The 16280-nt window shown below is 33.0% G+C and overlaps 1 protein-coding gene across 5 annotated transcripts in view; it reads left to right on the forward strand.

Annotated features, from left to right (window-relative positions):
* LOC118185173 (protein lev-9-like) overlaps positions 1–16280 on the forward strand; it is a 144134-nt gene that overhangs the window by 23880 nt on the left and 103974 nt on the right. The window contains exon 1 of one of the 5 annotated variants that reach the window (XM_035354992.2): positions 14652–14812. The exons of the other annotated variants lie outside the window; for them this stretch is intronic. Coding sequence (XP_035210883.2) covers positions 14788–14812 — 25 coding nt within the window. The 5' untranslated portion in view covers positions 14652–14787. Of the gene's footprint in view, positions 1–14651; positions 14813–16280 lie in introns of those variants that run through there. 5 annotated transcript variants of the gene reach the window in all.

A 16280-nucleotide genomic window follows, 5' to 3' on the forward strand; every position in this document is an offset into this window, starting at 1 on the left:
TTCCCATGTTATAGTCTCAGAATATGCATCAGTTTTCTCTATAAAATTAATTTTACACTTTTCCCTTTCTGTGTTTTTTTTTTTTTTTTCAAAAATATTTCTGTCTTTTTGCTGTTACAGAATTCGTTGGAGTAATTTTTCTTCAGAATTTTAGACATTTCATCTTGGAAAGTTTATAAGGATTTGAAGGCGAGATTTATAAACCCACGATTCCAGTAGATTCCAGAAAAATGTGACAAAATGAAAAACGCCTCCATGGTATTAACATGAAAATGGAACATGAAAACATTAACACTGAAAACATAATATTTTAATGTTTTACTGCTGATTCTAAAATATTTTTCTTAACATAGTTATCTTCCACTTATTTTCCCTACTTTTTATTAGGCACGAGCATGGAAAATATTAAAAAGCTTCTAGTCTTATCACATGGACAAGTATTATAGAAAGGAATTTTTTCATAAATGAAATTGAAAAATGACAATTTAAAAGCTTCATCTAATATGTCTTAATGCATCATACACAGAGCTGGTGCTAGGCATTTTCCCACCTGATGCAATCTCTGTGAATCCTAAATTCTGCTGTTTAGTGCCTTTCTAAATTCTAAAAGTTTTGTCATTTCTAGATTTTGTTGTTTGGTGTGTTACTAAATTTAAAAATTCTGCCACACAGCTGTGTAACTGGGCCTTAGCATATATTATATTTCTTTCTGAATATTCATATGACTAAAGAAATAAAATTAACAGACCTTTTTTATACATTCTAAATGCATTTAGTTTTTTTAGAATAATAGAAATCTTTAAATCCAAAAATTCTAAAATGTAAAGGAAATGTGTTGAAGAAAGAAACTAAATACATAAAGAGAAAAAAAAATATTCTTTAAGGATATGTATGGTTGTTATTATGTAAATTACCCAATTGTTTATAATTTCAGCCTTTACTATAATTTCTCATTTCGATTTCCTCACCAGAAGGCAAATCGCTTAGACAGTTTTTAAACTGAGGTTTTCGGAATGTAAGACAGAGTGTGTTTCCAGCCTCCGCTTGTTCTCTGCATTAGTTCCTGCCAGCTCTGATCATTTGCAGTTATTCTTCTTTGGAGTATCACTGCTGACATTTGAATTTGTTATGATGATAGAATTACTGAGTCAGTATAAATTAAAATTATATTGTTTAGTCTTTGACCAGGAGTCCTCATTTTTAGTTTGAATTTGACTCTTCTTGTTTAGTTACATCACCATGAGCTGTAATTGATTTTGTTAGCATAAGATCATGCATTTATGTTCTATGTTTTTTTTTTTTTTTTAATGAGAGGCTTATTTAAACCTTTGTCTGACTTTGTAGTTACTTTCAGATGTAGCAATAATTTGCTTCACGTCTGTGTTGGGATTTTGGACTATTTAACTTTTCCCAGATCAAATAAACCCTCATACGTACATTGTGGAGAGGTTAACAAGTCAGAAACTAGTGAGAACATTGATTTGCGTATTGAGACAAATTTCTAATTGTTAGAAAAGATGCTTAAAGAGAAGGAAATTGATATAAATTAACCAAAATCTCTGGGAAGGCAAATTAAAAGGACACATTTATGTTTTGTTGAGTGTTGTTGCTACAAAACATAAATGTTTTTTAGGTTTTAATGTGTAATTATTTTAATATCATTTTAAGAATCAATGTCATAAATTACATATATTTTAAACTGTGAAATTTTATTAGATTGTGATTTTAATAGGGCTTTTTTAACAAATATTGTTAAAAAATAAATAAAATTTAATACTGGCCATGTAAATTAAACATGACTAAGGTTTTCTAACAAGCTAATTTAATTAAATTACTTATAACTAACTGCTTACCCTTAAAAATTATCTCTGCATATTAAAGAGAGTTTATTACCTTTCATGTATCCTTACTGTGGTTACAAGATAAGCACAAAATGTAAGAATTCATGTAAAATTTATTCTTTGCATCTAGTGAGACTTGAAATAATACAAAACAGCATATCAATCTGATGCTGTGGTGCTTTATTTTAACCTTAAAGTAAATTAATTGGAACCTTAAAGTAACTGGGTTATAGCTTTCTGAAACTCTACACGAAGCTAGAACACTAACTGCGTCTGACAGAACCCAACTAACTCTCAAAAATTGCGAACCGTGCCTAGATCAGGCCTTTCAGGTTTGTTCTGATCAGCAGGTCTCTCTCTAGGCAAGCGGCAGTGGTGACAACAGCCAGTCTTTTGTTATGAATCATGCTGATTATGATTTTTCTTCTCATTTCAACCTATGCCGGTTGACATAAAATCTACCTGCTATTTAAACCTCTGGACTTAGCAAGTATGTGGAAAATGAGACGTTAAAGAAAACATACATAAAGCTAACTGTTATTAAAACGTATTATCTTCTTTCAAATATGTCCGACTATTATAAGTGTAAACTATTTAATGCTACTTGATAAATTTCATAAAGTTTATTTTATTCTCAAAACTTATTAACAATTATGTTAATTATGTTTAATAATAATGCATCCTTTTTATGGATGTATTTTATTTTTAGGATGGTATTACGAAAGTGAAGTTCAGGCACAGATAATATTTTTAATTGAACTTATTGAGTTCCCATTTTCTGATAGGTTCTTAATTTTTTTCATTAATGGTCCTTAATCGCTTCCCTTACTCATTTTTTTGAAAAAAACTGCAAAAAATCATCAAATTTTTTTATTTTATTATTAAATACTAGAAAACAAAACAAAATACAATATATAGGTTTTAAGTTGAATTTTTTACAGGTGTAAAAGCATTTAATTTTAATATTAGTTTACTATCCCGAGTTATCTTGGGCAAATAAAAAAAAATTAAATTTTAGTCGTTGTATGAGAGTTTTTGAAACAAGAGACAACACAAAGTGATACTTAACATTCTATACATTGGTATCTGGTCACTTTTCTTACTGGCTTACCTCTCGAATCTCTTTTACAGGAGCACAGAGGACACTGACTCATTGGATTTGATTTTTTTTTCAGTAGCGGGAATAACATCAGGAAAATGCCTTGAGGTTATAGTCACTATCTGAAAAATCATCGCTTTCGCTATCTTGCATCATCGCCATTATTTTACTTTTTTCAACGCAACTATAATTCTTTATACATTACTAATCCACAAGCCGACGTATACTAGACAATAGGGAAAACATGTGACCAGTCCCATCAAAAGAACCGCAAAACCAACAAAACTTGGTGAATTGCCAATAAAAGCTGAATATTTCCTTTCATTTATTCCAAGCCGAGTGAAACCGTGAAAAAACAAATTGTACTGACAAATTCTGTTTTGCCCAAGTTTTCTCGGGATAATAATTAACTGCAATATATATACGAACTCAAGATAACTCGGGATAATCAGGCAAGCGGTTAAAAGTACTTAATTTCCGTGTGCAGAAATGTGTACGAACCCTGTAAATGAAAGGAATCAAATTAAATTCAGTATGTCATGGAGAGCAAGTAAAAAAATTTTTTTGCTTTAAGGGGAAAAAAAAAAACCTAAATAATTTAAACAAGGAATAGAGAAGCACAAATGGGGGGGGGATACTTTCTGATCTATAAAAAAATTGGCAGAGTGTTAAGAAATGAAATGTGTCAAATGTGATAATATCCAAAATGTAATGATAGAAATTGTATTAAGTGACCAAATGTGAACCGCAATAACCCATAAATACTTGATAATAATGAAATGTGATGAATAATTATAATGAAAGGTGTGATCTAAAATAATAATGAATACTGTGATCTAAAAGAAATATGAAATTAAAATACCTTACCCCAAAGTATGACAATTCAAATAACACAAATCAATTAATATTTTATATATCTTTGACATCATTAAATTTTGAATAAGTATTAGCATAAATTAAGCAATTATCAGCCAGACAGACGAATAACAGTCCTACAATTTTGAATCAGAACATCTCGTATGAGTTATGCGTTGTACTCAAATCAAAGTAGATCTCACTCCATCAACGTGAAACAAAAGTCAAAATTTAATGGCAGAAAATGAATTAGCTCGTTATACCAATATATTTTTCGAAGAAGAACAAGGCTTCTTAAATCATATGGAAAGATTAAAGCACATGCATACAAAGACTTCTCGAAGTTTTTAAGTTGTAGAACATCATTAATTTACGGCAGGTGTTAGGTATATGGATCTATTTAGTTGAATCTTCAATTCCAATTTTTTACTAGAAGGAATACCATGGCTCTACATCCAGCAATGGAGATGACAGTCAAAAATGAGAAGAAAGAAGAAAAATGGCACACACATCAGCTGGGGTGAGGACAGCCAGAGCCGTCCTACACCTTTGGATCCCAGCAACAGCAGAAGAAGGAGAAACCAGTTGTAGCAATCAATTTCGCCTTGTCATTCGGCGGTTGCAATTAGTACATTTGACGCTGAATAAATGTGGAGGCTTGCCTGCACACAGAGGCAATCAGTATGTCACCAAAATAGTTATGTGGCAACCCATGGTAAATATACATGTGCATAGCACACATCTGTTTATTTGAACTTCTGAGATTCAACTGTCAGTTTTCTGATTAGCGTTTCTTTTTCATTGAGTATATTTTTTCCTCGTAATGAACTGTAATGAGAGTATGGAGTATGCTGGCTGATTAAAAAAAAAGCTTTGCATTTCTGCAGAAGTGTGGTATTTTGCTCAACAATAAAAACTGCAAAAATTTTCTGTCCATGAAATTATAGTTATGAAATGACCAAAATTTATGATAATGCAATGTGATAAATTGCAAATAAAGTGTTGGAATTGGTTCGATGGTAACCATACTTTTTTTACAACATCTGTCCACTTTGTTCTATTGTTGGCTGGTGCATAGCACCAATATTGTGCAATTCTTTGATTTTTTTTATTGAAAACTTATCACTGTGTACACGGAGAGAATAACAATCCAAGCAAATTACGCAATGATTTTTTTTTTTTTTTTTTTTTTTTTTTTGGAAAAAGGGAAGTGTTTTATTTCCAGTCTTTCATGTTTTTTTTTATTTTACTGATTAATTGCTGTTTTATGGAATTCTAAATGCACAGCCATTCTGAAAATGGCTCTTTGATAATTTGCTTGCGAAAAATCAATAAGTGGTTTAGAATCAGTTTGCGACTATTTTCCAAAATCGGCAATGATTTCGTGACTTTCATGTGTGTGGGAGGGGGGATGTAATCAGAGAACATTCAGAATTAAGATCACATTTCCGAGTCCAATCGTTTATGGACTTTCTTTAGAAATAACATCCTGAAAAAGAGTAATATAATTTATTTTGAGAGTTCCTTGCCATATGTGATTAAGCGAATTTGATTTGACTTCTTACATTTTATATAAATTACTTTGCATTTTGCTCACTTCTTCTCACAAACTTTAAGCCAATAATTTCTCTTATATTGTAGCAACTATTTTTAGTTTAGCATCTTAAGTGGATCTATATCTATTATATTGGTCATGTCATAAAAATTCAGTAGTTATAGCTTAATTTGAAATTAAAAAAAGAGAAAAAAAGATATGCATCATTGTTTTAATGTAGGAATTTTTTTCAGTAGTTGCACGAAATAAGTTCTTAAAGGGGCTTTATTCAAACATAAAAATTAATTTGTTTTATACTTTAAATTCTGAAGTCCAGATCAGTTATTTGTGTGAAACACTAAATGTATTTTCTATATTATCCCATCAACCATGGAACTGTTGCCAAGCAGAGCCATTTAGCATCATTTATGGATAGCTGTGATATGACAGAAACACGTTGAACTTGATTCTGGATAAGCTGCCTTTTATTTTTATGAACAAGGATATAAATTAACTGTTATTGCTGTAATTTTTCCTTTCATTTTGAAAAAAAATGATTAAAATTTGATATTTGCCTTCTACAGAACAGCAAGCAGTGGATTATTTTCAAAGTTATGCGACCCTACTATAAAAAAAAGCGTGTATTAATGAACACTATATTGTCAGGTGAATGTGGCTGACAGAACAGTAATAGATGGAACAACTACCTTCAGGAAGTTTGCACTCGTAGCATTCTAAACAGAGCTTTCAGTAAAATCAGAAGGCCTAACAAAATAGTAGAAATTGAGAGAAGCTTTTTTATGAAGCACAAAAATGAAATGGATCGAATGCTGATTGTTTATTGAATAGAGACATCAAGTCCTTCAAAATTCCACAGGAACAATTGATGCAACTTTGGAGGAATATCTGCCAACTTTCATGGTTCAATAGTAGCCAACTTTTCCGGTCAACAGGATAATATGCAAATACCATATTTTATTTTAATGTGCTTTCAATTTCATTGCTATTTAATCCTGTACCGCTAATAATTTTATCTAGTTTTCCAGTCTGATGTATATGTAGATATCATAAAGATGACTAATTTCTCATTTTAAAAAATAAAACCATGATTTAATTTTTTTAATAACACATTTAATGTAATCTCTGAAAAAATTCATGTATTACAATTTTATAAAACAATTTTTTAACTAATTTAATTAATTATTTTTATCCCTTATCTTCTTTGAAGTAGAGAATTTGAAAGAAAACTTCGTACTATGTGTTTTCAGTTAATATTTTAAGCTGTCTTTCTCAGGTTGCAGTAAACTCTTTGAGGCATAAGACTTTCTGATTAGGAATCCAAAACTGAACACATATTTCAAATGAGATTTCATTAAACTTGTACATAAGGTAGTTACACTACCATTCATAAGCTTACAAACTTGCTGGTGCGAAATATGTAACTTTAATGTTAATGTAAAAACTGTAAAAACTGTTTTATTAATTAATTTGTTTGTCTAGAAATGTCAGTTTTAAATACTTGATTTTTCAAAATATCCACATTCATATTTTATTACAATTTTGCACGTCTTGATTTTTGGGTGTATTTTAGCGGTTTGCATTTGCACCCAAATGATTTTCTGATGCAGCTTGTTTCCGCCTGTTACACCTCCTAGGTTTCTGTCATTGTATTGTAACCATTTCCAAAATAATGGCTCTGCATAATAATATCTGTTTGTCAAATACAGTACAAAGTCCGTAATCCGGACGTACATTATCCGTAATGATCTATAATCCGGACCTCAAAGCCACAAACTTTTTTTTGTATGCTTTACGCATGTGCATTTAATGTATAGTGGATGGTATAAGCTAGGCTAAAATTATCTTTACTGATTCTAAGGCATTTCAGTTAATATTGCAGATTGCACTGTTCCTTAATCTTCTAATTGGATCCGGCTTATTATTTTTTGTAGACTGTTAGAGCAATTTTATAAAAATTAAGTTTGAATTTTCGATTATGTCAAAAAGAGTTTCCAATTCTGGAGCTACCAAAGGATCTGCAAAGCGAAAGCATGTTTCTATGCCCATCAAATAAAAAGTGGAATTGTTGCAGAAAATGGATAAAGGCATATCCGTCTCAAAATTATCGGAGGAGTATGATATTGGAAAGTCAACCGTATATGACATAAGCAAAATGAAAAAGGAACTTTTTGAATTTTTTTGTGAATTCTGACACCCCACTTGCAAATGAATAACAGAAAAAGGGTTTGTTATGCTAAAAGTGACGATCATGACAAAGTAATGATTGAATGGGTCAGACAACGTCACAGCGAGGGCGTGCTATTGACGGGTCCAATGCTAATGGCTCAAGCCAAAATATTTCATGAAGAAATGAACTTTAACACTGAGTTCATTTCTTCATATTCGACAGGTTGGTTAACCAAATTAAAAAATTGCCATGGTAAGAGACAATTAAAAATTTCAGGTGAAAAAGCTTCAGCCGATACTGAAGCTTCTGAACAATTTGCAGATGAATTCATTGAACTCGTTACTAGAGAACAATTATCTCCAGAACAAATTTACAATGCTGATGAAACTGGTCTTTTTTGGCAATATGTACCGCGAAATACCTTGGCAACCTCTACAGAAAAGGCTGCAACTGGTGTCAAAGATTCCAAAGCGAGACTAACAATTTTAGCATGAGCAAATGCTGTAGGAATGCACAAGTGCAAACTTTTTGTAATTGGGAAAACATGCACGACCTCGAGCATAAGGAGTAACGAATTTCCCCGTTATATATCGTGCAAATAAAAGAACATGGATGACACAAGCGTTGATAAGTGATTAGTTTGAAAATCATTTTATATCCGAGGCTCGGCGACATTTGAATTCGTTTGGTTTACCTGATGACTCAAAAATAGTCCTGATTGTTCACAACTGTTGGTGCATACTCTTGATTGTCTATTGGTGTTAAAAATCATGTAAAGATTTACAGATATAAGCAGAGGTTTAATCTGTTGGTAATTTTAATAATATTCCAGTTATTGCTGCTTCTTTATTTCATTTGACATGGCTCATTTATTATTTTTAAATTTTTTTTAAAAATTTTTTTATGAAGTAATATCCTGTTACCATAATTTGAGTTTTTAATGTTACACTTGGGAATTATTATTTGCAGATACTGCAGGAGATCTTCTGTTTGGTTCAAAATGCTAACAGTGGGCTATTTGTTTTGATTTATATAACCTGTAGAGTTAATTTAAAAATATGATGAGAAATATTAATGTAATCAAAGCATATGAATAGTGGACATAAATTTTTAAATGTATTGAGTAAAAGGTTTTATTTAAGAGTGGTGCATTATATTTAGCTCATAAATCAACAGAAAGGAGAAAACTATCATGTTGCTACCAATTTATGCATTGCTGTTTTTAACCTTTTAACTGTCATGCCCGAAATAATCTCGGGCACAGCATTGGTATTCCAAAATGTAACGCTCGAGTATTACTCAGGCTAATTTTTTTTTGAGTGCATTGTATTGTTATACCCGAATATATATCGTGAGAAGTTTATTTCGGCTTCAGTTCAACAGATGGCAGCATTTTACTGAAGGTTTTAAAGGATAGAGGTTAAAGTTCAAAGTGCGTGGCATTTTAAAAAATTTTTTTTGACTGCGAGGCAAACATTTCATTTTTGAAATAAAAAAAAAATTGACAATTTATGCACCCAAATCATCAAAATAACTTGACAGTTAAAAGGTTAAGAAACGACGCATAGAAGGAATGTAGTGACAACTTTTGTTTTTCAGATTATCCAATAATTAAATTTTTAATCTTTAAAGGCTATAAATTTGAAGCTATGCACATAAATAAATACTAAATATGTATACATGTGTAAATTAGTCATGATTCTTTCAAAAATGCATTATTGCTGTATATGATTTTTATTCTGCTCTACTGTGAGTAAGGATGCAGCTATGCATGAGACATGCAAGATAATAACCATATTAGGGTACTTTTTGACTATCCACACTCCTGCTGAAAAGTCACAAAAATGTATTCATGAGACAGTAAGAGGTTGCCAAAATAATTATCTGGCATCCTACGATGTTGATAAAAAGAATATGTATGTGCAACCAGTCATGTGCTATAAGTGAACTAGCGGACTACACTGGGCCCCTAACATTTAATGCATTAACACTTTCAAGTTATTTTTACCCATGATTTAGAAGCATTAAAAAGAACATTGTACCTCTTTTAAAACCATCCACCATTCTATTCTAGATGCGTTTTTGCAGGCATGGGAGAATCTTGTGTCTCATTGGCTTTATTTGAGGTAGGACAAGCGGGTTTTCACCTAACTGCTTTAGATATGTATGCTGTTAATTACTGGCAGCAGAGCATAAGAAATTTAAATTCTCTTTTGATTCTTATAAGGAAAATTAATTTAACTTTTATATCTTAATTCAACGTCATGAAGGGTTTTTTTTTTTTTTTTTTTTTTGGTACATGAAATAATGCAAAGTAAAATATATTGATGCAGTAATTCCAAGTTTAAAATGGGGCGAGTAAAGTGATAGAAAAAGTTAGTTCTTAACAGGAGATCATTGTGAAGCATGTGCAAGCAACATCTGATATTGTTTTATGACAATGCACTCATTAGCTGTCAGAAATACAACCCTATAGTCTCGATCACTTGTCTATCAAGTTTTTTAGCATAATATATTTTCAAGAGTCTCAAGAATAATGCCAAAAGGTAGATATACTTCATATGTTCTCATTTGTACAAGCATGAACATTATACATGTTATGCCAAAGTGGAATGTTTATACAATTTCAAAATGATTAGCAATGTGCAAAATGAAAAGTACTGTGTTTTATGTAATCTTGTGCCTTTTTAAAATTGTTTTCAACTAATTTATTTCTTTGACATTCATCAGATTTAAATGGCAAAAAATTCGAAGCAAAAAAAAAAAAAAAAAAGAAAAAAAAAAGAAAATAATAATAATCATTAAAATATTTGGTACTTTTCCGTTTCGCCGGCGCAAATCTCACCAAGCAGTCTTTGCTGGCGACAACATACAGTATACACATAAAAAATGTTAATAAATGTTAGTTTTAAGAATTTTTTAATTTTGAAGGTATAAACAGTTTAGTATGGTTTAAAATTTTGTAAAAAGCCAATAAATAAAGACAATAAATTTGTAAAAAGACATTAATTTAAGAATTTACTATGCTATCGCGGTTCAACATCCTGATTCGCCGGTTCGTATCACGTGACCCCAAGGGATCTCATCTCACGTAAACTACGCTACAAAAATATAATTCTCTCAGTAATTATCTACACTAATTTCAAGTTAAATCTTAATTTTGATTACAAGTTTAAATGCAAGAATTATTTCAATTCGTACAAATAGCTTACTGAGAAACTATGTAAAACCGTAGTGCTTCACTTCGCTAGTGCATTCTCATTAGAATGGATAAATTTAACCCTTGATTTTGCCTTTTCTATATTTTCACCTGAGCGGTGTGATTGCATCCTAATTGACTTAATTACCGCGAATGGTCTTAGGGCATAAAATTTAATTATCTTTGTAAATATTCTATGTAATTTTATGCCAGTATTTAAAGAAACAATCAATCTGGTAAGAAATGGCTGCGACTTGTTTTGAAAATGAGGTGTAAAAGGTTACCAGCGAAGATATTCCGTTTGGCATCAGTTGTACCATTATTGGCGACTTTATCGTTTGCGCCGGCAAAACGGAAAAGTACCATATTTGATATGGTTAACTTGAAGAAAAATACAAGGGAAAAAATAACGTAAGAGATATTCGTAAAATTAGAAATTTTTAATGTAAATTAAACAGCTTCCCAAAGAAATCGGGGGGGGGGGAGGAAAAGATTGGCTAGTGAACTAAGATTAACATGGAGTCATGAAACAGTAGATATCGTTTTAAATGTCTGAAAACATTTGCATTTTAGGATGCTTTTGCCCCACATAAGCTCAGTTAAATAGGAATCTAATTGGTTATGATCAGTGCTGCGTTGACGTTTATTTTGTGATTTCGCACTGCCCCATAACCTTTCAATATCTTGTGTATGACAACCAGTATTGAGATTGATAAGTTTATGGCTAATGCAAAAATGTTCAAATCTGCTTTCTGTAAATTTTTCAGTGTTATATGTTTTTCAATAGTCTCAGTATATTATAGTGCCATCAATAATATTTTCTTCAGTAACTTTAAGTTCTAGCAAAGCCGTTAGGCAGAACAACTAAAAAACATTCTTTTGTTTTTCTGCAAATCCTGCTGTACACCCAGTGGGGCGAAATGATGCGATTCACGTTGTTTTTTCAATGGGAAAACAGACTTTTGTCAACTTTGACAATATTATCAGTGTCACCTATATTAACCAATGGTCTAGATATTAATATGCAGCCACAAACTTCCCTAATGTAACTGTTCCAGTCAACAACAGTGCAATGATTCAAATCAAATTGATTCTGACCAAATTCAAGGGAAGTTAATTCTAAACACTATGCATAAAAGAAACGAATTGAAATTAAGAAACTGATTCTTGATTGTTCAAATCAATTTTGAGACTAATACTTTTTCTCCTCTGCGTGTCATATCTTCTTATCTGTATTTTGGTGTTTCCTTCGAACTGAAGTACAGCTTCATTTTATGGCTTTTTGTGCACTTATTTTAAAAGTAAATTATTCCTTGTTCCTGAAGAATTGTATGGCTTATGTTTCTTGATTAGCTAAGTCCCAAATTTTCATATCCATACTAAATACAATAATAATAAAAACATGAGTTATTGTTGCATCTTTAGAATTTGTATTCTTCTAGCCAGTTTTAAAAAGGCATTCTTTTGATTTTTTTAGAAAGTAAACATTGTAACATATTAAAAAAAAGTAAACATTAGCGATTTCATATGAGCCAATCTCTTGGCAAGTTTAGCAAAACATTTGGTGATGACTCTGGTCCTGATAACAGAACGGTATCGGTAAATCTATTTAAAATGGTAACACCCTTTTGACTTTCTTCTGTATCCAAGTTTCATAATTTCATCAGAGCGTTTTCATTATTGTGCTCCTTAGTCTTAAAATTTTGTCATTAGTCTTCATATCAAAACTAGAATAAACCCTGCCATGAAGACCACCTCTTTAAGACAACCTCTTCTGAAAGTGACAAGTATTCTGTGAATAAAAGCAAATACTGTTATTAAATTTCACCTCTCAAAGAAGATCACTCCTACTATTGGTGCACAGTCATCTTGGAGAGTCATATAATTTTACTTCATACTTTGTTCCCTCCGGCATACAACTGCTGGCAACCCAGGTATGTGTAGTACATATCTGTTTTGGCTGCAATGCTGAATTGCACAGGTGTCAAGTTTGTACAATTCTCTGACTTTTTAAGTGAAAACAGTGTGCTTTTCATGGAAAGATTGTCAGTCCAAAAAATGGGGGAAGGGGGTGGAGGATTTCTTGAAAAAGGCAAATTTTTATTACCAAATATTTCTTCCTTTTAATTTTTATTGATTGATTATTCTTGTATGGGGTTCTTAGTGTGGCACCATCTTGAAAAGGGCTGTTGCCTTTTGTGTATTAGGTTGCTTAAGAAGCAGTTGCCAATGAGTTTACGAGTACTCTTCAGATTTAGCAACAAATTTGCAATTTTTCAATGGGGATATCATCTAAGCAGAAAGTACCCACATTAGTAACCTTGGTAGAGGCCATATTATTGGCATGAAAAAACTTCTTTGTGTGGTATTGCCATGTGAAAAGGATGGAGACTATTTCTCTGTCTTGAGTATGTAGTGACTAGTTGAAAGGAGGGCATGAGGACATGAAGATAAGTTTTGGACACATTGTGCAGACAGTGTTGTGAGAATATCATCACCTCATCAAGGATGTCTTTGGCTGACTGTTCTGTATTATCAGCAGTGTTATTGCAGCAGTGGCAAACGATAATACATTTGCCAATATCATGTGTTGCAATATATCACTATTTATTATGAGGGTCACTTTGAAATTTTTCAGATACACATAGATTTTTAAAGTTATACTCACGAAATTTTAGGAGTGTTCAAAGTAGTCTCCACCAGCATCAATGCACTTCTGTAGGTGAATTTGCCAAAGATTAAATGCCTGAAGCCATTCATTTCTTGGAATTGATGAAAAAATGCATTTATAGCCTCATCAATCTCATCTTTGGAATGAAAATGGCTTGATGGGTGTGACCAGTCCTCCACTTCTGAAGAAAACAGCGTACATTACTTTTTTCATGCCACTTAATCTTTTTACCATTATGGATGTGGGATCATTTTCAAAGACCCATGCATTACATTCTTGACTTCTTGGAGTGTTAAAAAATGGTATGTACATTTTATCATCAGTTATGATTTTAGAAATAATGTGGTGGCCACCATCTTTAAGTAATTTAAGGGTTTTTCTTACTGATTCTGACACTCTCCTCTTTTTGGTGCTCAGTTAAATTACAAGGAACCCAACAGCAAACTGCTTTTTTCATATGCAGTTTTCATGAATAATTTTATGTATGGTGGCAGGACACATTATCCGGGATTACTGCTGAAAATGGCCTTCCTGCATGTTCTTCAGTTTAAGAGATGTGTGACATCTGTGAAATTCTGTAAACTATCTGAATACAGTACTATGAGATGGAACTTTATTGCTAATTGTAGACGTTGAACACATTCTTCTTGATTTAATCCCACTTCAAAATCGTAGAAAATCATAGCACAATAATTTTCTCGCGTCCATTTTTCCTTCGGCCTAAAATTCATTCTACACTAAAATACTTGCCATTGGCCAGTAAAAATTGTATGCTTGGCTGAAATAGTTCATATTTTCAAATTTAATGTTAATTTTTTTTCCTGCCTGTTATCTGCACAATTTCAGAGTGACCTACATAAGCTTTCAATTACAGGTAGGTAGATCTACCACTTCACGTGACCTTTGCAGTTACACTGCAGTGAGCAGCATATTTCTTCACTTCTGTGTTGTATCAAACGTTGTATGTGTTAAATTAAATGACATTACATTGTCTTGGGTTAATCATATTTTTACAGGTAAAAATAATGGTTGTAAACATGTCCTCTATGGAGACATTGAGAAGGACTATATACACATACAACATATTTTACCAGTAAGAAGCTGTCCTGTATGGGTTTTTTTTTTTTTTTTTTTTTTTTTTTTTTTTTTGCTCTGACTTCATTCACCTCTCATAATAAGTGCTCAATATATTTAAGATATTTTCTGATCAGTTACACTTCTTGCATTACCTTCATTAACTTTCCAGCAAGACGATGCCATACCTCATACTGCAGCAACACTGTGAGGTGTATTTAGAGTTAATAGTGTCTCCTTGGCTGTATAGATCACATGATTAATCTCCTACCAAAAACGTGCGATAGGAACAAACGAAGGGTGATGTGATAATCTTTCAGCAAGCGATGTTGAACTTTGAGCAAGTGTTAAGTAAGTTTTGATGACTATTCTATGAGACAGTGTTAAAATTTTATTTACTTCACTGCCACAGTGTGTTAGGCAACCAACATAAGCTAAATGTAGATATGCAGAATACTAACTATATCACTCTATATGATCTGCACTACCTGACATTGAAAATGCAACACCAAAAAGGAGGGGGCAAAAAGTGATGAGACTCGGCAGAGACAGCAACGAACAATAAATAAACTTTATTTCAAAATGACATGCATAATACAAAGTGAGAACAATGTCAGCCCAGGTTGTAGGACCACCTTCGATGGCAATACACGAAGCAACACGTCTATGTATAGATTCAATGAGACTACAGCATGTGTCCTGAGGAATGGCTCTCCATTCCCTGTTAACCATTTGCCACAGTTTGTGACTTGAAAGCAACAATGACATTGTCTACAAGTGGTCAGGGCATCCTATCATATCCCAAAAGTGTTCGATTGGTGAGAGATCGGGAGAGAAGGGTGGCCAGGAAAGCATCTGTACACCTTGCAGAGCACGTTGGCTGCTGCGAGCAGTGTGTGGTCGGGTGTTATTATGCTGATAAAGGGCATTGAGGGAAGTGCCACCAGCTGCAGCACATCATCCATGCATCATTGAACCACCATAGTGTCCTGAATATGAACCAAAGGTAATCAGGAATCATACGCACGATGTTGCATTATCACATGGTTATTCCACAGTTGCTGTGTGATTGGATCTGTCTCCAGATTGACGCACACTTGTATGCGGAGACTATCATTGAAGAAACAGAAGCATAACTCATCTGAGAACACGACTCTGTGCCATTCTGTCGTCCACATCGCTAAAGACTGGCACCATTGCAGCTGTTAACTGTTTATGATGTGGGGTCAATGGCAGTCTTCTAAACAGATGCCACAAGTGCAGGCCACTAGCCATCAATCGACGGCAAATGGATTTGGTCGATATGGGGAACATTTAGGGTGTCTTGAACTTGCGCAGATGCGTGTAAGCGGATTTGCCAATTCACGTGCACTGATGTCACTCTGGCTGCATCGGCACCCCTCAAACTTGCTGTATTTCCTTGTTCCAACCATCGTTGCCACAGCTGGTGCACTGTGGACACGTCCAGGTGTGTGTCAGCTGAGATTTGCTGTATGGACCAACCTCTCCTCCTGAGTCTGATCACCATGCACCTCGTAAAATCGTCTGTCTACTGGAACTGCCTCCATTGATGATGGCCTGGCATTCTCTGCTATTACGTGCATCCTCTGAGGCAAGAACAATTTTTCTAGGATGATTTCCCTAACAGAAATAACACGAAAATTGAACATTCTGTAGGTTCCTTCCCATATATCTTCTTCAATGTGCGCATTTCACATCATTTGCATTAACTCGGTGATAATGCGCTTACCCTGAAATTTTCATAATTTTCAGGCCACTCCTTCTTGGTGTTGCACTTTCAATGTCGTATAGTGTATAT

This window comes from Stegodyphus dumicola, chromosome X1, assembly GCF_044657685.1.
Source record: "Stegodyphus dumicola isolate Sdum_Otavi_A_Nest chromosome X1, ASM4465768v1".
In the NCBI taxonomy this organism is placed as follows: domain Eukaryota; kingdom Metazoa; phylum Arthropoda; class Arachnida; order Araneae; family Eresidae; genus Stegodyphus; species Stegodyphus dumicola.